Genomic DNA, 25,646 nt, shown 5'->3' on the forward strand with positions numbered 1-25,646 from the left:
AACTGAGCTCAGGTCCACACTGAAGCCTGCAGAACCTGAAAGGCCTCTGAAACTGGGTCCAAATGCTGAGATCGCTCCCTCCTCCCACACGGCGTCATGGGGACACCTGTGTGACGACTGTCCAGGAAGATGAGGACCCATCTTTCCTTTCCTCTTGATGCCTCCTGAGTCCCGCTATCACTCAACATGACCTGCACTGACGCGCTCCCAAAATACTCAGGGCCCGGAGTCGGGGCGGGGGTCACACCCCTGCCCGGGATGAAGCCCCAGCCCAGACAAAGCCAGTCTCTCAGGAAGGTAAATAACAACCAGAATCCCCACCAGGTCCCGGCACAGGCGGCACAAATGGGGTAACTCCCACCCCCACCCCACATTCCCACGTGCGCCCTTGTGTGAGCAAGCTTCCCAGGCAGAGAGACTCCCATCTCAGGCTCGAATCCCCAGATAGGCAAACAAGCCTGTGTTTTCCTCCGCCATCTGCTCCAGCCTGTGTGACAGGCCCCTCTCCCAGCCCCCTCTCCTTCCGCCACCCTGTCCCCCATGGGGCCTCTGTGACCTGAGCCGGGTACCACCACTGACCTCTGCACAGAAGGCTTCCGTTAGCAGATCACGCCAGAGAGGCGGGGTGGGGGCAAAGGGCACAGGCCAAGGAGGCCTGGAGAGGAGGGGACACTCTTGGGAAGGAGCCTTGAAGCCACACAGGGAAAGAGAGGGAGGTGCACAGACTGCTGGGGGTCTGTGAGAGGCCCTCCCCACAAAGCCTGGCCCACAGCAGAGCCCTTGCAGGGGACCCCCCGCTCCCCAGCTTCAGAGAAGGGGTTCCCAATCCCTGAGACCTCACCAGACATTTACATTGAGGCTGCCTCAGGGGATTTTCTGGAACACTCCCCCTTCTCCACCCACTCCCACTTCAAAGGGAGAAGCAAGACCCCTCAAGCTGGTGGCCTCTGTGGCTTCTTTTAAAGTGGCTTCTGGAAAGTTGGTGTGGCAGGAACAAAGCGAAGCAAAGCAAGGGCCTCACTCTGGGACCCCCAAGAAGTGAGAGACCTGTTCTGTAGAGGGGCGAGGCGGGTGCCCCAGTCTCCTAAGTGAGTTGGGCACTCGCTCACCCACTGTCCTTTGCTTTTGTATGGGACATAGGTATATGGGAAAGGGCTCTCGTTTTTCATTCTAAGCCTTGCAGACCTCATTGGTTCTTTAAGCTATGTACGTGTGTACGGGACTTGAGTAAAAACACAAAAATGAGGGGTGCCTGGGTAGGTCAGTCGGTTAAGCATCCGACTTCGGCTCAGGTCATGATCTCGCAGTCTGTAGGTTTGAGCCCCGTGTCAGGCTCTGTGCTGACAGCCAGCTCAGAGCCTGGAGCCTGTCTTCCTTCGGATTCTGTATCTCCCTCTCTCTCTGCCCCTCCCCTGCTCATGCTGTCTCTCTCTCTCTCATAAATAAATAAAACATTTTTAAAAAAAGCCCCTTCCAAAAAAAAAAAACCCTCAAAAATGAAATTAAGAATTAAAATATATGGGGTGCCTGGGGGGCTACATCAGTTATGCATCTGACTTCAGCTCAGGTCATGATCCTGTCATTCATGAGTTCAAGCCCCACATCAGGCTCTGTGCTGACAGCTCGGAGCCTGGAGCCTGCTTTGGATTCTGTGTCTGCCTCCCTCTCTGCCCCTCCCCTGCTCATGCTCTGTCTCTGTCTCAAAAATAAATGAACATTAAAATAAATTATGGCTCAGCCCCCACAGACCAAGACGGCAGATGGTGGCAAACAGTGATCGCAAAGATATTCCCAGGGAGCTGTTACTATTTGCCACTTTGCCATCGGCCAAGCTGTCCTCTCTTCTCTGCAGGCCGGAAACAGTACCCAAGGCAGCTACTCTGTAGCTGCAAGGCTCTGATGGGCATTGCACCTGCTGGCCCATGTTGCCCGGCCTCTTCCAGGCCTCCAGGGGCTCCTCCTGGCCCCCGGAATAAACCCCAGCTCCTCTGCCTGGTATTCTCAGAACCCTGGGCCACGCCATACCAGGACCCTTCCCTCCCCCTCAATGGGCCTTGCTCACTCCCTGTTCTCAACCTTCCCCTTCTCGGCCTCTTCTTCTTCAAGAACCACCTCAAATATCACCTGCTCTGGCGAGCCTCCCCAGCTCTCCTGGGCACCACACTGCTCGTACCTCTGTTTCATTATATCATAACTTTGTCCAGACCTCGGTAAATCCAGGCCTCCTACGGTAATTGTTCATTTGTTCTCCTCTGTTGGACTCTGAAGGTAGAGTCAGAGTTCTGGATCATTTCTGCACGTTCAGCAACTGACACAGTCCCTAGTAAACCGGGGGCATCTGGAATACCTACAGAATGAATGAAGACCGCTTGCTTCACTGAGGCTTCTGGGCAAATGTGTTAAAAGGTGGGACACAAAACTAAATACAGTAAAATCTTGGCTTGCGAGCATAATTCGTTCCAGAAACATGTTGTAATCCAAAGACTTGTGTATCAAAGTGAATTTCAAGAACCATTGGCTCAGTTGTGATCATGTGACGTTTAAGGTCACACACTACTCGTATTGCAAGGCATCGCTCGTTTCTCCGGTGAAAAGTTATTAGAAATGTTTGCTCATCATGCGGAACATTTGCAGAAAAGGTTACTCTCAGTCCAAGTTTTTACTGTATACTGAACGCTGACCTTTCTCCCTAATCTGCCTTGCATGATCTCCACTCTGCAGAACAATAAGTAAGTAAACAAACAAACAAGCAAGCACAGAGCAGAGACCAAATAGAAACACACCTCTCAAGCGGCGCCTGGGTGGCTCAGTCACTTAGGCATCTGACTTTGGCTCAGGTCACAATCTCACTGTGGGTTCAAGCCCCGCACTGGGCTCTATGCTGACAGCTCAGAGCCTGGAGCCTGCTTCAGATTCTGTGTCTCCCTCTCTCTCTGCCCCTCCCCTGCTGGCATTCTCTCTCTCTCTCTGAAAAATAAATAAATATTTTTAAAAATGTAAAAAAAAAAAAAAAAGAAAAGAAACATGCCTCTGAAAAATGTAATGCAGGGCAGAGCGCCTGGGTGGTTCAGTCAGTTAAGTGTTTGACTCTTGATTTCAGCTCAGGTCATGATCTCATGGTTCATGGGTTTGAGCCCCGAGTTGGGCTAGGTGTCAACAGTGGGGAGCCTGCTTGGGATTCTCTCTCTCCCTCTCTCTCTCTGCCCCTCCCCTACTTGTGCTCTCTCTCTCTCTCAAAATAAGTAAACTCTTAAACATATATATACTGCAGGAAAGGATAGTCTTTTCGACAAAAGGTGTTGGGAAAACTAGATAGCCACATGAAGTTCAACTGCTACCTTATGTCATATAACAACCAGTGGGGCGTCTGGGTGGTTTATGGCTGAAGCGTCTGACTTCAGCTCAGGTCATGATCTTGTGGTTCATGAGTTAGAGCCCCATATTAGGCTCTGTGCTGACAGCTCAGAGCCTGGAGCCTGCTTCACATTCTGTGTGTCTCTCTCTGCCTCTCCCCTTCTCACACTCTGTTTCTCTGTTTCTCAAAGATATATAAACCTTAAAAAAAAATTTTTAGGAGTAAAATGCTTAGGGCAAAACACAGAAGAAAATATAGGGCAGAAGTTTCATGACCCTGGATTTGGCAATGATTTCTTGGATATGACTCCAAAACCACAGACAGCAAAAGCAAATCGAGGTGACCTGGACTGCATCAAAATGTAAAACCTTTGTACTCTGAAGTACACGATCAGCAAAGTGAGAGTCAACCCATCGAGTGGGGGAAAATGTTTGCAAATAACATAGCTGATGAGTGGTTCATATCCAGCATACATAAAGAACACTTATAACTCAACAGTTCAACTCAACTTATAACAGCACCAAAAAAACCTGAGTTTTTAAACTTTTTTATAATCTTTTTAAATGTTTACTCATTTTTGAGAGACACAGAGCTCAAGCTGGGGAGGGGCAGAGAGAGAGGGAGACACAGAATCTGAAGCAGGCTCCAGGCCCCGAGCTGTCCGCAGAGAAGCGAGCGTGGGGCTCGAACTCATGAACCGTGAGATCATGACCCAAGCTCAAGTTGGATGCTTAACCAACAGAGTTAGGCCCCCCTGGCGCCCCAAAACAAACTGATTTTTAAAGTGGCAAAAACCTAAATAGGTATTTCTCCAGAGATGAACACAAATGACCAAGAAACATATGAAAAGATGCTCAATGGTCACTAATCATTGGAAAAACACAAATCCAAACCACAATGAGATGAGGATGCTACCTTCCACCATCAGGATGGCTCCTATCAAAAAAAAAAAAAAAAATCAGAAAATAACAAGCGTTGGCGAGAATGTGGAGAAATTGGAACACTTTTACACTGTTGGTAGAACATAAAATAGTGGAACACAGTATGGTGGTTCCTCAAAAAATTAAAATGGAATTATCATACGACCCCATAATTCCACTTCTGGGCATCTACCCCCAAAGAACAGGAAGTAAGGACTCTCTCCACAGCCATGTTCTCAGCAGTGTTCTTTACAACAGCCAGAAGGCCAAAGAAATCTAAGTACCTGTCAACAGAAGGAAGGATAAACAAAATGTGGTCTATACATACAATAGAATATTATTCAGCCTTAACCATGGGGGAAATGCTGACATCTGCTACAACACAGATGAAGCGTAAGGACGTTATGCTAAGTGAAATAAGCCAGTCACCAAAGGGCAAATAGCGTATGATTCCACATATATGAGATGCTTCGAGCAGTCAAACTCAGAGAGAGAAAAAGTACAACAGGGGTTGCCCAGCGCTGGGGGAAGGCGAGAATGGGGGCTTAGTGTCTAATGGGTATAGAGTTTCTGTTTTGCAGGTGGATGATGGTGTTGGCTGCACAACCATGTGAATGTATTTAATGCCACTGAACTGTACACTTAAAAGTGGTTAAGATGGTGGGGCGTCTGGGTGGCTCAGTTAAGCATAGGACTTCAGCTCTCATCATGATCTCACAGTTCATGGATTCAAGCCCTGTGTCAGACTCCATGCTTACTGCACAAAGCCTGTTTGGGATTCTCTCTCTCCTCTCTCTCTACCCCTCCCCTGCTCACTTGCTTTCTCTCTCTCTCAAAATAAATAAACATTAAAAAAAGGAAAAAAACCTGAGCTGAGATCAAGAGTCAAACAATTGGGGCGTCTGGGTGGCTCAGTCAGTTAAATGTTCAACTTCAGCTCAGGTCATGATCTCGTGGTTCATGGGTTCGAGCCCCACATCAGGCACTGTGCTGACAGCCGAGCCTGGAGCCTGCTTCAGATTCTCTCTGCCCTTCTCTCTGCCCTTCCCCGACTCGTACTTTCTCTCTCTCCCTCTCTCAAAAATAAATAAACGTTAAAAAAAAAAACCCACATTATCTTGAAAAAAAAAGTGGTTAAGATGGTCAACTTTATGTTATGTGTATTTCACCACAACAAAAAGAATAAAAATTGAGAACTTAAAAAATTGGAATTACGAATGACTTCTTTCTTTCCAATTTTCCATATTTTCAAAACGAGCCTGCAAGTAAATACGATCAGGGAAAAAAACAAACTTTTGTTTGAAGGAAAATGCGTCAGGCCCCTTTCCCCTAAACATCTGTGCCGACCACCGGAGTCCGAGCCCCAACTGGGCTAAGGGTTTTCCATCAGCTTTCTCTACCTGACACCAACATTTGGTTTCCATTCCCGGCTCTTCACATAATTCTTGGAGATCAGCTCCTGCTGGTTTCGGGTCCAACGGAAAGAAAGCGGCTCTTGGGAGGGTCAGCTTGCATCTCATGGGGGTGGATTTGGCTGGGCCAGTGGTGAGCCGTCTTGCCCAGAACCCCCCCCCGTCCCTCAGAGCCCATCCATCCTGCAGACTACCCACCCCCTGTCAGCAGGGCAGGTGAATTTCCTGGCGCACTGTAACCCAAACCCCTCTCTGCTCCCCATGGACATGGCCAGGCTCTGTTATTAATCTCAGGGCAGATCCTATATCCGAGGCTGAGACAGCTGTCCCCACGTGCAGCTGCCCCAGGCCAGCAGGCAGAAAATCTCCAGCACTACTGCCTCCCTGCCAATGGCCAAGGCTGAAAAGTGGGTTCTTCCTGCCAAACCCCATCCTCGTGCAACTGCCTGGACCCTCAAACCGCACAGGGGTCTGCCAGACTCCCCGTTCACTCCTCGGTTCATCCCAGGTTAGAATGCAGCCATCGGCGCCTGAGCTCCTGAGTGCCCTGGGCTTCTTCGCCCTAGAACTAAACACGCTGGTGTCCCCAGTGGTCCTGCCGCTGTTGGATCAAAAAGGGATTGTTTTCGCTCACATCCTATGCTCGGTCCTGGGTTACTCACCGTGGAAGACGAAGCCCTCTGGGATGGGGCCTTGACCCTGAGCCCAGCTGCAGAACAAGGATGGGAAACAAGAGGAAAGTGAGCCAAGAGCCAGACCAGGGGGAAGGCGGTTCATGGCAGACACACAATCCAGAATGCAGCACCCCCAGCTCCGGGGGCCCCTCTGTGCTGGGTTCCTAGTTCAACAGCCCTGATTCTAATGGCTCACTGAATGCTTCCCGTGGAACTGGCTATGGATAAATCCCATCTCACAGATGTGCAAACTGATGCAGGTTAACAGCAACCTGCCCATGGCCAGAGCAGGGAGCCAAGTGTCTGACCTAATTTGCCTGACTCCAGAGTTCTGAGCATTAGCACCCAGCCCCCCAGTCCAACTTGGCTAAGTCTTTATGAATTGACCTGCCGCCTATGCCCTCCCCGCTCCCCCCCCCCCCAAATGAACCTACTTGGTTTTACCACCTCCTTCTGGCTCTCCATTGGCAGATGCCAGGGACACAGTGAGAACCAAGGCACGCAATCCTAGACACCCCCCGGAGTGGTCCCTGCTTGGGTGTTTCAAGATCCCAGGCACTCACAATGTTGACCCTCTGTATTCTCTGGGATGCAGCTGTGGCTCAGTCCTAGCTGTCCCCATGATCCCCTCACAAGCACAGGCACAGAATTAGCCTACACAGCCAGCACCAGGCTGTATGAGGCAGACTGGACATCTGACACCCAGACTAAAATGCAGCCTGCATCAATCTATACGCAAGTCAAGCCTGTCTTAAATACTGCCTTCCCTCCCTTACGGGTGCTTCGGGCCCCCTGAGGTTTTGCGGGAACACCATCTATCTACCTGGGACATTTGTGCGGAAGGACAAACACACTGGGAGACCCTAGGACACTCTACCTCAAAACCTCAGAGAACCACCTGAAAAACCATTAAAATATATATGGGTTTTTAATGCATGAAGGTAACTGGATATAAAACCAACGTGCCCCAAATCAACAGCTTTCCTACTTGCCAGACATAAACATTTATAAACGTCAAGGAACAAAAAAGAACTCATTCATGATCACGGCGAAAGCTAGAAGCCACCGAAGAATAAATATAACAAGAACTAGGATAAATGCAGCAGTATTCTTCGTTCCTGAAAAAGCACGCAACATCATAAACATTGAATTCTACAAATCTATCAAAGTCATCACAGCCTCGATCAAAATCCCAACAGCACGTCGTACAGAACTAGAAAAGACAGTAAAATTCACCCCAGAGGGAGAAAATATGCACAAGAAGAGCAGAGAATATTTTGATAAAGAGAAACAGCGTAGGGAGAAGCGCTCTATCAGCTAACAAGACATCCAATAAAGATACAGTGATTAAAATGGTGTGGTTTGGGGGGCGCCTGGGTGGCTTAGTCGGTTAAGCGTCCGACTTTCGCTTAGGTCATGATCTCGCGGTTCGTGGGTTCGGGCCCCGCGTCAGGCTCTGTGCTGACTGCCAGCTCAGAGCCTGGAGCCTGTTTCAGTCTGTGACTCCCTCTCTCTCTGACCCTCCCCTGCTCACGCTGTCTCTCTCTCTCCTAGAAATAAATAAAACATTAAAAAAAATTTTTTAAAAATAAATAAATAAATAAAATGGTGTGGTTTGGGCACCAGATCAGATTAAGAGTTCAGGAAAAGGGCTGTGTATACAGAGAAATTCAGTATATGATAAAGCAGTGTTTTGAATGGTTAAGAAAGGGTGGATTATTCAACAGAAGCATAAGGGGAGGTCTGGAGGAAAATCCAAAATTAAATCCCGAACTCACAGCCCACGTAAAATCTTGGGAGGGAGGGCCATGCCCTTATCATGACTCTTCATGCAAGGCCGAGTCTTAACAGGCTTTTGATGCTCTGAGCCACTTTCAGTATTAACGCTGTTTGAAATCCAAGATTAACCCTACTCTCCAGGGACCCAAATGTCTGATGTGCCTTCCCTTTTTCATTTCTGTTTGTGTAGTGGGCAAAATAATGGGCCTCATCTAAGCCCTGTGAATATGTTATCTTACATGGTTAAAGGGACTTGACAGGTGCGATTAAATTAAGGGTCTCAAGGCAGTAACACAGGTAACCCCTAGAAGCTGGAGAAAACAAGAAAACGGATTCTCCCCCCTGGACCCCACCCCCCCCAGAAGGACCGGTCCTTCGAAGCCTTTTCAGACCAGTGAGCTCCATTTCGGACTTCTGACTCGAAAACTATAAGGTAATAAATCTGTGTTGTTTTAAGCCACGATATTTGTGGTCATTTGCTATGGCAGCAACAACAGGTAATACAGCTTGCAAAGCAGTTAGTCCTTTCTCGGGGTGCGCTCTGTAACCCAGGGGCCCGGCAGGAACCTAAGGACATGGCCCCAAACTAGACAGATGCGTCCCCTGCCCTCTGAAAAGTCGGTCTCCATGTAGACAACTGTTAACTAATTATCAATTAATTAGATCCACAAATTAATCAATTGTCTTCGAGTTATCATGAGCTCCTAGGTATAAGGGCTAGCTCTAAGGGCATTTAACCAAAAGGCCTGGCCTTGCTTCGGGGGACAGTAAAAGGTTCCCTGAAGTAGATATGAGGTTTAAGCGGAGCTCCGAGCTTTGAGCAGTTGTTAGTTAGGCCAAGAGGTGCTGAAAGCAGGAAGCAGTCTGGGGTTAAAGGCAGCTGGCGGGGGGCGCAGAGGACTCCGAGAGACAAGGGGCAGGTTAAGGGGTCTCTCCTGTGAGCTCAACTGTGTCTCTAGGAAGCTCCAGAGACCCGGCCTAGGGGTTCCGAACTCTGGAATGAAGAGATTCAGGGTCTGAGCTTACGATCACCGTCAGCCATGGGACACAAGAGAGAAAGCAGCCGGAAAACCCCATGGAGGCCCGGCGTCCCATCGCTGCGACCGTGGCGGGTGCCCCCGCAGCCCGTGTGGCCGAGTCAATCACAGAGGCAGGCGCAGGAAGAGGAAAAGTGCTGATTCCCCAAATAAGCCCTTCCAGGGTGGCAGGAATGACAAAAATGTCAGATGCCAGAGGCATCGGGCCTAGGCGCAGACAGCCGGAGCCAAACCAGAAGGAGACTGTCACTTTCTGCGCACAGGCTTCCCGAGTGAGCCGGGGGCCCGCGGGCCCTGGCGTCTCCTAGGCCCCCTCAGGGCAGGCAAGGTCAGCAGCTAGCCTGCACGGGCCGGGCTCCAGAGCCTGCTCCCTGGGGAGTGATGGAAGTCGAAGCCTTTCACGGTGGCTCCAAGCTGGGCAGACCCGCTGCTGGGCCCCCGAGTGGCAGGAACTGGGGGGCGGTGGGGGTGGGGAGGGCTTCTAGGCAAATGCCACACAGTTCCTGACCTTCCATAACAAGGAAGGTGGCAGGAGACCAGATACTTGCAAACAGAAACATAAAATGTTTGGGCTGCAAGCTGCAGCTGGTCATGGGTACAAGTAACACACACACACATATACACACACGCACACAGAGCAAACACCCATCTTCCTGTAAGCGCTGGCGAACCCCCAGTCTCGCTCAGAGTGGTCGATGTGGTCCGGTGGGGCCCTCGTCCAGGGGGGAGGCAGGACCACGCTGAGTAATAACTAGTCTGCATCTTTAACAAACACGCTTCCTCATTTGATCTCACCCAATCCTATTAGTTTCATGTTACTCTGGAAGCACCTAGTCAATAAAAGGAAGTGCCGTCTTGGCTGTGTGTCCCCCACCAATCATGACAGACCTCCAGAAGCCCTGTTCCCCACTACGGGGGCCACATGGGGTCTCACTATCTGGGACAGGAAACTTATCAGACTCCCTGGGCCCTCTGACCTCCCATGGGCATCTCAAGGCCCCAAGACCCCCCAACATGCTCCCCCATCATGCCCTGTGTGCTCACCTCCCCCCAAGTGGCTGGGGTTTAGCTGTTTCATGGACCGGCCCCCACCCCTCACTCAAGGCCTTAAAACCCTGACCAGGGTCCTCAGGGATTTAGGAAATGGCTCCTGTATTACCCCCACCCCCCAACTCCCTAGCGGCACCAGGGAGGGCCACTGCAGGCTGAGGTCCGAAATGCCCCTGGTGATATTGCTGAAGACCAGCTCCCAAAGGGCAAAGGGCACTGCACACTGCTGTGGCATTAACCTTGACCCACTAGGCCAGTGCTTCCCAGAGTGTGTCGTCTGGAACGCCATCCAAATAAAACACTCCCCAGAAAAGGAGTCAGTGGCCTCGATGTCTGTGAAACCCCACTTCCCAAGCTTTGCAAGGCACACTGGCACCCTTGCCTTTATCACCACATGAGGTCGCGAAGAGGCTTTACCAGGTATTGTCATAAGCGCTTTATTAACATTAGATCGCGTAAGCCCCAGAACGATGGATGAAATAAAGAGGAAGATCAGCCCCCTTTTACAGATGAGGAGCGAGGCCACCCAGAGCCCGGATTCACACCCTCTTTCTTTATTAGGGAAACTCTCGGGCTTGGTTCGCAAGCACTTCCCGAACTGTTTCTTGTGACTCCCATTAACACCAGGCAGAATGAGCTCCGGAAATGTCACTATGGGCACCAGGGAGGCAGCAAAGGTCAGCCTTCCACGGAGCGCTCTGGAAGGCACCCGAGGGGTGAGGCTGATGGAGAGGCAGAGGCGGTGGGGTCCCGCCTCTCTACACCCCCACCCCACTCCGAGCGTTACAGAATTCACCTGGACTGGGTCCAGCTCCTTTCGAGGTGGTCTTGTACAGGCCCCCAAAGAAACATCCATCCACATCCTGGTTCTGGGAGGCAAGAATAAGGAAGACGGGGCAGGAGAGGCCGGGGACCCTGGGGAGTCCTCAGGGAGAACAGTGTGCCTTGTGTCTACTTCCTTAGGATCGGCTGCAGGATTCCCGAAAATCCTCTAACTTGGTTATTGTTCCTCTATTCCCTGCCCCAGGCGGAGCTGGTCAGGGTCCAGCTCATACACTCGCGGAGCGGCAATGAAGTGTCGGGCAGGTTCAAGCCAAGAGAAGCCTGGAGTCGTGTTCTGATTGCCACAGGAATTGTTTCTCTGGGAATGGATTTTAAAATAACAGACAAGCTGGGGGTAGGGAGACTGAGATGAACGGAGAGGAGATTGAGAAAACCCTGGGGCCTCGGGGAAAAGCTTCACCAGATACTTACATCGAGGCCATTCCCATGTGATTTTCAGCAAAAGTCCCCCTTCTGCAGCCGTTTCTACTTCAAAGGAAAAAGTGGGACCCTCTCAAGCAGGTAGACTCTGTGGATCCTTTATTTTTTTTTTTAATGTTTTTTATTTATTTCAGAGAGAGAGAGACAGCGTGAACAGGGGAGGGTCAGAGAGAGAAGGAGACACAAAATCTGAAACAGGCTCCAGGCTGTTTTGCAGGTGCCCCTGGAAGCCACATTTAAAGGAGCCACAGAGGGGCGCCTAGGTGGCTCAGTCGGTTAAGCGTCCGACTTCAGCTCAGGTCATGATCTCACGGTTCGTGGGTTCGAGCCCCGCGTCGGGCTCTGTGCTGACAGCTCAGAGCCTGGAGCCTGTTTCGGATTCTGTGTCTCCTCTCTCTGACCCTCCCCTGCTTGTGCTCTGTCTCTCTCTCCTCTCTCTCTCAAAAATAAATAAACATTAAAAAAAAAATGTAAACAAGGCTTCCAGAGCTGAGCTGCTCTGGGGACAAAGGCAGATCTCCTTTCTGGACCCCTCAGCACAACAGACCTGCACCAGGGCTGAGGCCACGGCCTCGGTTTCCCAGAGGAGAGAGGTCAAGGCCTTTGTTCTCTCATTGACTCAGCAGGCAGCCACTGAATCCCGACTCATACGAGCCCGGGGATCCATGCCACGAAAACCCCGTGGCAAAAAAATACAAGTAGTTTATTAAAACACAAGGTGCATGAACAGCAAGCTTTGCTGCCTTTTCAAACCTGAGAAAAGACTGTGGTCTTCGCAATGTTCCGAGGAGCAAAACAGCCAGCTCGCGGCCTCCACCAGGCACGGGGCAGGGCCGGGAGCCTTGGTTGTCAACCTGCCCCCACCCGTCAGCCGTCCACCAAGCGGCCAGGAGCCGCCGACACAGTCTGTGAGCCGGCTCCCCTCCCACTGGCAAAGCTAGCGCAAGATCCACCGTGACCATGTTTAGACATAAACCGCAAGCTCCTTAGGGTGGCAGGAAGGAGGCTTTGCTCCAAAGGCCCGGCCTGCTCAGCGCCTGCCTGAAGCCCTCAGTCCAGCCATCCTGAACTCACCTGCCCTTGCCCTCACCACGTATAACCATCGTCCTGCCTCCCAGCCCTCACACGGCTCATTCGTCCACCCCAAATGCCCTCCTCTGTCACTGCCCAGAACACTCCTGTTCATCCTACAAGACCCACTTAGGGGCGCCCGGGTAGCTCGGTCGGTTAAGAGTCCAACTCTTGGTTTCCACCCAGGTCACAGTCTCATGGTTCATGAGTTCAAGCCCCGCGTCGGGCTCTGTGCTGCCGATGCAGAGCCTGCTTGGGATTCTCTCTCTCCCTCTCTCCCTCTGCCCCTACCACGTCGCTCTCTCTCTCAAAATAAATAAACTTAAAAAGAAAAAAAAAAAAAAAAGAGTCACTTCGAAAGTGACTGTCCGGGAAATCCTCAACAAGCCTCAATCCACCAGGGCAGTGTTTCCTAAAGTACAGAGTCCAACGCTGCCCCGTCACCAGCCCAGAGTGTTTACTAACATGTTTTTCTAAACACTTTATTAACTCATTTAAGCCAGGGAATAACCTTATGAAGTAAACGCCATAATCATCCCCACTTTACAGAGGACAAAACTGAGGCACAAAGATGCCAAAACTCCCCTAGACAAGTAATCGCTCATATGTCCCTCGCCTGCCCGCCCGGCTTAGCACACATCCACAGGGCAGCAAATTCCACCCTCGTTCCAGGGTCTGAGCTCATCAAGGGCAGGGGCCCAGCTGATCACCAATTGCCCCGCAGCCGCCAGCACCAAGCATGCAAAACAGCAACTTCTTGCAAACAAGGCACCAGGGTAGCTGTGATCCAGTCACAGATTCAAGGCCACCCAGATGAAATCCTTCACTCCCCAGAGCACAGGACCCCGGAGCAGTGCGTCCCTGCCCTCACAGTTCAGTCCCCAGCTCCAGCCCACCTCCTGGACCCAGTGAAGGTCATAAGCTCACTGGGTGGGTGGCAGGCAGGGCCAGCTTGCACACCCAGGTTCAGGGTGGGCCCGTCAGGGCCACGCTAGGAAGGCAACAAGTAGAGGAATGACTCCATCTACCGGGAAGGGAAGTGGGAAGTGAGTGCTCAGGGTGAAAACCACACACACTCACAGATCAAGAGGCACAGAGAGTTGCCCGCAGGCCCGCAGAGCACAGAGGTCAGTCCGGGGAAAGCTTCCTGAAGGAAGGGCCTTTGTGGCTGCCCTGTAATAGAATGGAGTCAGGTCTGGGAGAGGCATTTGGGGTAAAGAGGGGACACACCAAGGCTGAAACAAGAAAGGGACCTCAGAGTCAGAGGCGGGAGGGTCAGGAAACAGCGGGGGGGGGGGGGGAGAAGCAAAGAGACTCCCACATTCCCCCAGGGCATGGGGTCTCCCAGGCAGGTCTGAATGCAGAGGGGATGTGGAATCAATTTTTGGAGTCTTGGCAAGCACTTTTTTTTTTTAATGAACTCGATAGAATAGAGTAAAAAAGAGTCTCACATATGGTAAGGGTAAGCATTGTTTGGCGAAACTTGTTTCAGATGGATGGGTGCGTGAGCGCATGCGCATGCATAAGCAAGGGTGCTAGGAAGGCTATTTCTTATTATCGGTTGTGATGAAAGAATCTCAAAAGACTCTGTCCTCCTTGCGGGGCTTCCTAAACCTGGCTGCGTGAGAAACCACCCGGGGAGGCCACTGAAATCCAGATCTCCAGGCTCCAGTTTCCCCGAATCCTGGATAGGTCTGGACGGCCTAGCCTTTTATCCTCGCCCCCCCCACCCCCCCCCCCCTTGGCGCCTACAATCTAATCATGGGGGAGATACTAGAAGGGAACATTTGGACACAGCTCAACTCTGTCATTGTGATGGAGACTTCTAGAATGGGGACATGTGGGGAAAGGCCATCTAATGTTCGAGGACTGAGGATGTACATGTGGAAACTCACTCTCTATCTCGCCGGAGGCCATGTTTACACAGACCAGTCTTAAACCTAAACAACCAGAACCCCGCCCTGGGCACTGTGCTTCCCAGGGCCTGCATCTGGCCTCCCTCCGGCCACACCTCTCCCCACAGGGCAAGGAGGCTGTGGGGCAGAGGGGACATCATCCCCATCCACAGCCACCCTCGTAGACCCAGGGCAGGTTCCCGGGGCCTGAGATCCCCTCCCCCACAGCTGGACACACTCGGGCATGAGGTACAGCCAAGGGGCGGTTGGTAGGGCAGGGTGAGAGGTCCTGGGCTAGACTCAAGTGCCCACAATGTGAGTGTGAGGCCCCACCAGGGGCAAAGTGTTGGGCGGACCGAGAAGAGAAGGGTGGATCTCCCGGAACCACTCAATTCCAGCATAAAACTCAAGGAGGCTAAGAGTTCTAAGTATGAGCCTCACCCCCACCCTCAGGTCATTGGGAGGGTAGGTTTGACAAGGTCGATAACACAATAGATTTTATTTAACAGTCTGTAAGCTTGATTTATGACTTTTAAATATTTAGACACATGGTGTGAAGGCTTCCAGCTGCATCCGGCAAAGGGGAGGGGTGGGCCGGGCTGGCAGGTGGTACAGGCCGGGGAAGTCTCCTCTCATCCCCACCAGGCCACTCTGTCCCAGCATCACTAAACTGGCTCTTCAAAATGTTCCCCAAAGGGGGCGCCTGGGTGGCTCAGTCAATTGAACGTCCGACTTTGGCTCAGGTCATGATCTCGTGGTTTGTGAGTTCGAACCCCACATCGGGCTCTGGGCTGACAGCTTGGAACCTAAAGCCTGCACTGGATTCTGTGTCTCCCTCTCTCTGCCCCTCCCCCACTCGTGTTTTCTCTCTCTCTCTCTCTCTCCAAATAAATATTTTTTAAAAAACAATTCAAGGGGCGCCTGGGTGGCTCAGTTGGTTAAGCACCCAACTCTGGCTCAGGTCATGATCTCACAGTTTGTGAGTTCGAGCCCTGCATCAGATTCTGTGTCTCCCTCTCCCTCTGGCCCTCCCTGACTCACGCTCTGTCTTTCTCTCTCAAAAATAAATAAACATTAAAAAAAAATTACAAAAAAGAACAATTCAAAATATGGCTCTCTACAAACAGTAGAGCAGGGGAAATCATACAAGTATTCCAGTAATTAAATGAAAATGCAACGTCAGCATTAAAATAAGATACATTTGGGGGGGTAGGGGCCGCCTGCGTGGTTCAGTCAGTTAAGCGTCTGACTTTGGCTCAGGTCCTGATCTCACAGTTCGTGAGTTCGAGCCCCACATCAAGCTCTCCACTCTCAGTGCAGAGCCTGCTTTAGATCCTCTGTCCCCCCCTTGCTCTCTCTGCACCTCCTCCACTCGCGTGCACACACTCTCTCTCAAAATAAAAATAATAAAATACAATAAAATAGGACAATTGTGCAGCCCTTAATGAAACAGCAATGAAGACAATGGTTATCAAAACCTGCTAACATCACAAGAGAAAAAGAAACAACCAGACGTTGTGTGATCCCAAATACAATTGCTGACGGAAGAATGCTCCACAACCAAAGAGGTGATTTTGCCAAAATAATAATAATAAGGAAGAGAAGGAGACGGAACCAAACTCTACTCAAGCTCTATTTAATTTCCAATATTCTGGACATACTGAAGACAGAGGGACATGCTAACAGGCACCACAAGGATATAAGCAACAAAATCCTGAACAAGGAGGGGCACCTGGGTGGCTCAGTCTGTTAAGCATCCGACTCTGGATTTTGGCTCAGGTCATAATCCCAGGGTCATGGGGTCGAGCCCCATACTGGGCTCCATGCTGGGTGTTGGAGCCTGCTTGAGATTCTCTCTCTCCCTCTGCCCCACCCTCACACACATGAACTTGCTCACACGTGTACACACAGTCTCCCTCTCTCACTCCCCCCGCTCAAAAAATCCTAAACAAGAAAACCTCAACCTAGTTTCTTCAATACATAAATTGCAGAGAGAAGAGAAGAAGAAAACTATAGTCAGTGGTATTTTGGTGAATGTTAAACACCCAGATTTCCAGGGGAAAAAAATGTCATGTCCTCCCGTATTAGCCTGGGGCATCATCACAAAATACATCATAGACTGGGTGGCTTAAATATTTATTTCTCACAGATATGGAGGCTGGGAAGTCCAAAATGAAAGTGCCGGTAGATTCAGTTCCTGTTGAGAGCCCTAGTCCAGGCTTGCAGGAAGGCCACCTGCTTGCTGTGTCTTCAACGTGGCAGAGTGTATGTGCGTGTGTGCGTGTGCGCTCTGGTCTCTCTTCCCTTTCTTTCTTTCTTTTTTTTTTTTTTAAGTTTTTTAATGTTTATTTCAGAGAAAGTGAGAAGTAGGGTGTGAGCAGTGGAGCATGAGAGAGAGGGAGACACAGAATCCGAAGCAGGCTCCAGGCTCTGAGCTGTCAGCACAGAGCCCAACGCCGGGCTCGAACCCACAAACCACGAGATCATGACCTGAGCCGAAGTCGGATGCTCAACCAACTGAGCCACCCAGGTGCCCCTCTCTTCCCTTTCTAATAAGGACAGGAGTGCCATCATGCAGGCCCCAACCTCATGACTTTATCTAAACCTAATTACTTCCAGAAGGTCCACCTCCAAATGCCATCACATTGAGGATAGGGCTTCAACATGGGAGTTTTGAGGGGACAAAGATATTCACTTTGTAACACCTCCTGATTGATGTGATATGATATGATATGATATGATATGATATGATATGATATGATATACCGGACCAACTATGAAGCACTCATGCCCTCCCCCAAAAAAGAGATCCTAAGTCTAATCAAACCTTTACATCTCATCTCTAATATAGAGCAAATACAGGCGGTAAAGGGCCAAATCAATTACACCACTTGGAAGCAAGCAGCCACATCTGGAACATGGGCAGTCTACAGGACAACTGGCCTTCTTACACGTCCATGGCTTGAGAGGGAAGAAGCATCCTTGCAAAGGAGAGAGGACTCTCCTATGGTGAGAGACTAAAAACGCACAGGAACCAAAGTAGACAACACGTAGATCCAGAGGTGAACAAGCTAACAATAAAGAAACACTTTTTGGCCAATTGGAGAAGAGCTGAATGAGGACCGGATTTCCGATCCAATCAGAAGTAATAAGGAACAATAATACAAACAAGAAATGACCGGAAGTCTGTTAGACGTTCGCGTGGCAGTGTATACTGAATATTACAAGGAAAATGAACACGAGTCTTGGATTTGCTTTAAAATGCTCCGCGCGGGGGCACCTGACTGGCTCAGTTGGTAAAACATGCAATTCTTGATCTCGGGGTCGTAAGTTCAAGCCACACGTTAGGCATGAAGCCTACTTAAAAAAAAAAAAAAAAAAACTGTAAAATGCTGCACACACAGAAACAGAATGTGTGTGTGTTGGGCGAGAAGAAGGGATAGGATAAGCGTGGCAAAATACAATTAAACAAAGCCCAGTGAGGATATGGGGGCGGGGCGGGGCTTAGTTTGCTGTCTATTTGTGTATGGGTTTGACAACTTCCACAGAAAAAAAATTTAGATGCCATATTTTTATTTTATATGTTTTTTTTTTTTAATTTTTTAGAGAAAGAGAAAGAGAGAGAGTAGGGGAGGGGGCAGAGGGAGAGAGAGAGAATCTTAAGCAGGTTCCACGCTCAGCACAGAGTCCAGCACCAGGTTTGATCCCACGACCCTCCAATCACAGCCTGAGCCGAAATCAAGAGTCGGACGCTCAACTGACTGAGCCCCCCAGGCGCCCCTAAATACCCTATTTTTTAATGCTCCCCAAATCAAAGCGTTCAAGTTCAGAGAACAGTGGTTCCAGCTGGGTGTGGTTTTGTCCCCTCAGGGGCATCTGGCAGGGTCCGGAGACGTGGTTTGGTTGTTAGAGTTGGGGGCAAGGGTATTTGTGGGGAGAGGGCCAGGGATGTTGCTGACCATCTGCAGGGTGGCTGCCCAACAACGGATCATCCAGTCCACAGTGTCAGGGACACCAAGGTTGAGAAACCTTGAGACAGAGGTAAGCAGAATGTTCTAGGTGCTCATGGGAGGACATTGCAATCAAATCAAACAGCAGGTCCAAAGAAACAGAAATAAGTAATACAACATAGCTGGTGTGAGGACAAAAGACAGCCTTTTAAAAAGCAGACTTTAGGGGCGCCTGGGGGGCCCATTCAGTTAAGCGTCTCCCTCTTGGTTCCGGCTCAGGTCATGACCTCACAGTTCATGAGTTCGAGCCCCACATCGGGCTCTGTGCTGACAGCGCAGAGCCTGCGTGGGATTCTCTCTCTCCCTCTCTCTCTGCCCCTCTCCTATTCGTTCTTTTTCTCTCTCTCTCTCAAAATAAATAAATAAACTTAAGGGCGCCTGGGTGGCTTAGTCGGTTAAGCGTCCAACTTTCGCTTGGGTCATGATCTCGCGGTTTGTGGGTTCGAGCACCACGTCGGGCTCTGTGCTGACTGTCAGCTCAGAGCTTGGAGCCTGTTTCAGAGTCTGTGACTCCCTCTATCTCTGACCCTACCCTGCTCACGCTGTCTCTCTCTCTCTCCTAGAAATAAATAAAACATTTTAAAAAAAAATTTTTAAATAAATAAATAAATAAACTTAAAAAAACTTTTTTTGAAGGCAGCCTGTAAATGTGACACCGGAAACGGCGGGTTTTACAATAAGGCCCAAGGCTGCAAATACATCACACCTGCCTCCACTTACCTGCCCCACAGCCACAGTGACGTCACCCAGTTGTCACCGTCGTCTTCACAGAGTCCAGACTGCACCTCAGAATCCTTCTCAACCCACCGGTCTGGGCGGCTGCTACCAGTCACTAAGAGTTGGCCTAACAACTGAAATCTGTCTGCCAGGCTGAGGCACGAGATGGTGGGCGACCAAAGGGCTCTGACCAGAGGAGGGCGAGAGAAAGGTCCATCGGGCGGCGGTGCAGAAGAGGAAGACATCCTTGTAGAACGAAAACGGGCCCCGAGGGACAGTGGCTAGGTTGGTCATAGACCACGCTACACAGCCCCACCACCAAAGGGTTGGCCACACACAGCCGGGTTCCTGGACAGAGGGACAGGATGCCAGACCCCTTCACCACTACCCATATGCAATAACCTCGTTAAAGCAGATAGACGGCCCTCATGACCCTCCAGAAGAAGGTTGGAAGGAGGGTCCTCTGGGCGGGGAGGGGCATGCCTTTCTAGGAAGCTGGGAGGGAAGGTCAAGGGGACAGGAAGTTGAAGGTAGGAAGGCCACCAGGACCAGACGGTTGGCAAGGCTAAGAGAAGACAGAGTGAGCAAAGGAGGAGTCAGCCGCGCGAGTGAGGGGTGGGATGGAAGAGCCTGGGTCCAGAATTTATGATACCGAGACACTGAGGTGTGACAGTCCTGCGAGGAATTAAGAGCCCGCCAGGCCAAGGATGGCGGCTGAGGTGGAGGGGAGGGGCGGGAGAGGCTTAGAGTACCATGGCGTGTTGGTGAGTCACACCTGGACATCCAGATGCCCAGAATTATGACGGAACAGGGGAGGCGAGGGCAGTGGGTGGCCTCAGGGGGTGTGGGAAGATGTTCACGCAGGAAAAGCCATGAGGATGGAACAGGCCATCAGCTGGTATCCGATTCAACAAAGGTGTGGCCTGGCACAAGGGCACCCGCACGCTACAGGCCCTGTGTCCTGGCCTCTGTACTGCCCTCATCGCGAAGACCAGGAAAACAGTTCGGGGATGGTCGGTAACACCGGCTAGTCCATATTGTGAACTACGGGCCGAGCCTGAAGCCTCCACCGTGCTGAGGAGGGGAGGAGCGGTGGGCCCCTAGACCTGGCCCAGCCCTGGGCCTTGCACTTGACCGGACCCTGCTCTGGCCTCCTCTGCCCGGGCCCCTCCTGCCAGATGACAAGGCTGTTGGGACCAAGAGGGTGTGCCCATCCAGGCCACCTTCTGAGGCAGACCCCGTAGCCAGCATGCCCCCTTCTAGGCCGCGGGGTGTGGAGTGAACTTGGACATGCATCTTGAGGGACCCACAAGCCTGTGCATAAAGCCCCTTGCCCTGTTTTCCGGAACAAAATGCTACAGAATCTATGAATTCCTCACTGACCTGGCTTTCCAGCTGATTGAGAAGGTACACTCATCAAGGCTGGAGGACAGAACCCACTTATTTAACCATCCGTTAGCCTGAGTCATAGCACATAGACATTTGGCCTTATAGTGTGTGGGCTCCATTGGTTCTCATGCCTTGGGCCCTGAGAGTGGAAAAGAGAGTTCTTCAGGGGAGAAGCAAAAAACAGCTTTGCCTTTTGTCGCCTGCCCCACGACCCCCCTCTCTGGACATATTCAGTCCTTCCCCCACTGAAATCTGGGCAGGTCCCACATCTCCTCTGGTTTCTCCTAGTCAGAAGAACACAGCCACACCAAAAATTAATATTAAAGCTTTCTATCTTTTACTCAAATTAAAAGTTCTCCCTGCGCTAAACACACCACACAGAGAAGCCGTGGGGCCCCTTCTCTGGTCTCATCCTTGTGCCCTGATCACTCACAGCTGCTCTGGCCCCTTTAGGATCAGATACAGAGGGGAGGAGGGGACAACAGACAAGACCCCCCAGTAAACATCTGTGGCAGAGGCGGGAGGGAGGGAAAGAGGAAAAGAGGAGGGGGAGTGAGTGAAATCTGCATACTTTAAAGAGTTTCACAAATGTATTATACTTACTAGCATAGAATGGGAAAACTGAGGGGGGCATTGGGGGCTCAGTTCTTTTACTGTTAAGTTTTTTTAAGGTTTTTTTTTTTTTAAGTTTATTTTGAGAGAGAGAGAGAGTATGAGCCAGGGAAAGACAAAGAGAAAGAATCCAAAGCAGGCTCTGAACTTGCCAGCACAGAGCCCAATGCGGGGCTCAAACTCACGAACCACAAGATCGTGACCTGAGCTGAAATCTAGAGTTGGACACTTAACCAACTGAGCCACCCAGATGCCTCAAGTTCTATTTGTAACGTTTTTTTATTTGGTAGGGGAGAGACAGAGCGAGAGGAGGACAGAGGATCCAAAGCAGGCTCTGCATTGAGAGCAGAGAGCCCGATGCAGGGCTAGAACTCATGGGCTGGGAGATCAGGACCTGAGCCAAAGACGGATGCTTAACCCACTGAGCCATCCAGGCACACTGAGGCTCAGTTCTTAGTGCAGCCCTGCATGTCCACTAATACCACACTTCCCTTCAGCTTTTATTTGGCACCTGAACAGCTCTATAACTGGCAAATTAGCAGCCCATTCGCAGGGTTGATAGATTCTTCGGGGAACAGCCCTCTGAGGAAGTCCTCTTCGTTTTACCAAAATTGCTTCCAGAGAAGGGTCCACCCTGGGCTTCTGGCAGAGCTGACCAGAGCGGAGCATCCCAGGTTAGGCAAGATGCCCCCAACACACGTCAGACCCAGGCAGGCCTGGGCCCAGAAGAATGGGCACAGACACATGCCCATGGTGTGCATGCACACACGCCCAAGAAGGAGAACACAAACTGCATGCAAAAATCAGATGCCAACAGGAGCAATACTGTGAAATAAAGGAAGACCATTTGTCAGAAACAGCTCTGTCCCTTGGCCTGTAGACTGTGACCAAGCCACTGTAAACACACTTATGGAGCCAAGGCAGAGGCCAGGGCTACGAAGGGCACCGCGCCAAACGTGGCCTCCAAGCCCTCTGCTTCTGGGGCTCTTGAATTCCAAAGATACAGGCCACCTGTGACTGATGGCTCATGAGACGCAGGAACGTGACACCAGGCCAACCCAGGCCTGCCTCCCTACGCACGCTGGACTTTGCCTAGCAGAGCTCAGTGGCGCTCCAGGGCATCGGCCGCTAGCACCTGGAGCCTGCCCCAAGCCTCCTTCACACCTCCAAGTATCCTATGGAGGAATCCATTTTCCACAGCTTCATTCAGATCCTTCCTGAACCCAATTATACCTTCTCCCGGCTCCCATCCTGGTAGAAAGAGTTCTGGAAGATTACCACGGTTGTTTGGGTCTCTTTTTATTTACACTAAAACAGTCCTTTCCAAGCTTCTGCGGCGGTCCCCAAGTTGCACCCCACCAAACACCAGAACCTCCTGTCCCCATCCACTCACTCCCTACAGGGACCTCACGTCTGCGTCTTCCCAGCATGCGTGTTCCACCCTGCGGGAGCCTTTCCCTTTTTTTTTTTTTTTTCTTTTCCTTCCCACACTTTTTAATTGCAAAAATAATACAGGAATATACATGGTCCTCGTGAAAGATGCAAACGACACCAGGAAATCGAGGGAGAAAATGGAAGTCCACCTACCTCACACCCCTGCCCTTACTCCTCTGGACTCTCCCTATAGGTAACTGCAGGAAATGTTTGCCCACTGGCTTTCTTTCTGGGCGTTTACCTCCCCCCAAACCAGGATGTTTTTTCATAAATGACATCATGTACAGATCACTCCACAATTTGAAAAGCTTGTTTTTTTCAGACTATCCTCATATGGAAGTGTGCAGAGCCCACACTACCGTGGGTGTCTGGAGAAAATACGAATAGAACTCCAGGGTAAGGAGTCCAAACAAAATGAAGGAAATAAAATTGTATGCAAAGTTTTCCAGAAGCACTTTTTTTCTTTTCTTTTCTTTTTTTATTTTTTTTCTTTCCTGAGTCTGGAGTCTGGCCTTACCCAGCCGTTAAGCGTACAGCCTAACCAGCACAAAACATCCCTGCTTCCCCGGGGCTATGAGACATTCATTTCCAGGATTCATCTTGGTAGCTCTCCGGGGTTTTGGTAAATAAATATCAATGAAGAGAAGTCGTTGGGACCTGTCTCTTGCCTTCCTCCTTAACAATAAGCAGAGTGCTGCGGTAGAAAGGGCAGGATTCAGAGAAAGCAGACAGAAGGTCAGTCCTGAGTTGCCTCTGGGGTTCAATTTCCTCACTCGAAGGGAAGACAACACTGTAATCGGTACCGTGGAAGGGTTTTAGGATCGAAAGGCAAGGAAAGTACGAATGCACGTACGAGGGCTATCACAGCTCTGTGGGCTGTAAATACGAGACAAGAAATACTGAATTCGACCGAGCTGCGCAAACGAAGGCGTTTGGCAACTTTTACTTGCGTGCTTACGCGTTTTCTGCGGGGATTCAACCTCGCGGTGAGCAGACGCTGCCCTAACCGTCCCGGGGGTGGCCAGGGCGCCACCTGCCGGCAGAGGAGGAGGCCACCGGGGCGTCCCGGCACCTCGGGCTCGGTGACCTCGCTCCTTCTCCGGCCCCACAGCGGATCCATCCGATCCGAGTCCGGTTCCACGTTTCCAGGTGGCTGGGGGAGGGAGGGGCGCAGCAGACGCCTGGGGGGACCTCCAGGACGGGACGGAATCGTTCCCCCACCCCCCACCCCGGGTATCCCTGGGTGCAAGCAAGAGAGGCGGGAGACCCGGACGCTCGGCCCCGGCAACCCGGGAACCTGCTCCCCAGCACAAAGCCGCGGCCGCGCAGGTGAGCGCGGCGGAGCCACGTGAGCCGGTAAACATCCAGGGACTGAGCCGCGCAGCCCCAACGGGCCCCGGTCGCCCCCTCCTCGCGGCCCTCCCCCAGCCCCCGCAGGTTTGGGCCACCTCCGCTCGGAGCCGGGGGCCGAAGGGGAGAAGGTTGGGGGAGAAAAAAAAGGAAGAGTGAATGTGGGCGCGGCCAGAGACCGTCGCAATCCCGACCCCGCGCCCCCAGCCCAGGCCCGCCCGAGTCCCCAGTCCCACCGCCCAGCGCTCCATGCCCCCACCCCACCGCCCGGCGCCCTCCGCCCGGCAGCCCCCAGCCCCCGGCCGTCCCCAGGCCCCGCCGTCCCCGCGCTACTCACCGGCGGCTCCCGTAGCCGCTGCCCGGGGAGCCGGCGCCCGGCTCGGGGTAGCCGTGCTGCTGCAGGGCTGCGGCCGGGAAGGGGTACAGGAAGCCGGTGGCCAGCGCCGACCCGCAGAGGCAGCAGCACGCCCAGGGCAGGAGGAGAGCCAGCTTCATCTTGCGCGGCCGCCCGCGGGGACCCGGAGCCCGGGCGGCAGGACAGGCCGGACCGAACCCGCGGCCCCCGCCGGGAGCAGAGCGAGCGAGCCGGCGAGCGAGCAGAGCCCGGGTACGAGTTGGGAGTTTCTGGGGGGCGCCCACGCCTCTCCGGGGCCGCCTTTTCAAATTCGGCGAGGTGGGCTCTGCGCCGTCAAAGGGGGCGTGGGGCTTTTTCATTAACCCTCGGCGGTCCGGGGCCGAGGAGGCCGCAGCGGCTGCAGAACTGGGGGTCTGGGGGAGCCGCGTGCCTGGAAGGCCAGACCTCGTCACTGCGTCCTCGCGCCCACACTCGAGAACCTTCCCAATCAAGCCCTCTTCGGGTCCACAAACGCCCGTGGGGCACCCACTTCATGACTGGCTATTTCACCTGGGCGAAATCCCCACAACGTTGCCCTCTATTCGGTGGCACCGTTCCCATTTTTCAGAGGTGGAAACAGAGGCCCAAAAGAGTTAAGCCAGAAAAATAGCACGCTCCTGGTCTAGGGCCCTTTGGACCAAAGTATTGGCACACCCAGCCTTCCCTAGAATCCTCTCTCTTGTCACCTCCACCCTCCACCTTCCCAACTCTCTCCAAGGTGAGCTGTAGCCAGGAATGAGGAAAGCGCTGGACTTTGGGTGAGAAGTTGTCCTTGGAATCTCGAGGCATCAGATCTGGGAAGTAGCTGCGGGGGAGGGGAGATCGAATTACAGTCCCACCTTTTACAGATGGGCAGGGGAGTCCCAGATCACACGCTGAGCCGGCCAGCCACCTGGCCCCAAGTTGATCTTTTCTGAGCTGCAAGATCTCCAGAGCGCTGTGCCTCAGGGAAGGAACAGGTGGGACCTGAAATCTAGGCTGTGCCCCTTCTCCCCAGATTGAGAGTCTTTCTGATTCTCCCCCAAAGCATCCGAGGGGCTGAGGAGGCCCTGAGGCTGCCTCCTGGCCTCTTTAACAGTGGGGAGCTCCTAGTCTGTAAAATGCCCCGTAAGTCTGGAGAGAAGCCATCCAATATGGAAGTGCTTAATGGGCTGCAGTACATTTTGTAAGAGAATTCTGGAATTGTTTTTAGGGGAAGAGAAGAAAATGCCTTTGGAGATGTGGATGGGAAGGCCCACTCCTGTGGCTTTTGTCCCCTTGTTTCTATATCCTATATGTACCCTC

At 51.8% G+C, this 25,646-nt stretch overlaps 1 protein-coding gene across 2 annotated transcripts in view; it reads right to left on the minus strand.

The window, feature by feature from the left end:
• Window positions 1-25,025, minus strand: part of COL26A1 (collagen type XXVI alpha 1 chain) — a 154,513-nt gene extending 129,488 nt beyond the window's left edge. For both annotated transcript variants that reach the window (XM_039243456.1, XM_039243455.1), the window contains exon 1: window positions 24,306-25,025. In XM_039243456.1, coding sequence (XP_039099387.1) covers window positions 24,306-24,682 — 377 coding nt within the window. In that variant the 5' untranslated portion in view covers window positions 24,683-25,025. The remainder of the gene's footprint in view (window positions 1-24,305) is intronic.
• Between the last annotated feature and the right edge of the window lie 621 nt (window positions 25,026-25,646).

This window comes from Hyaena hyaena, unplaced genomic scaffold (assembly GCF_003009895.1).
Source record: "Hyaena hyaena isolate Hyena2069 unplaced genomic scaffold, ASM300989v1 scaffold_228, whole genome shotgun sequence".
Taxonomy (NCBI): Eukaryota; Metazoa; Chordata; class Mammalia; order Carnivora; family Hyaenidae; genus Hyaena; species Hyaena hyaena.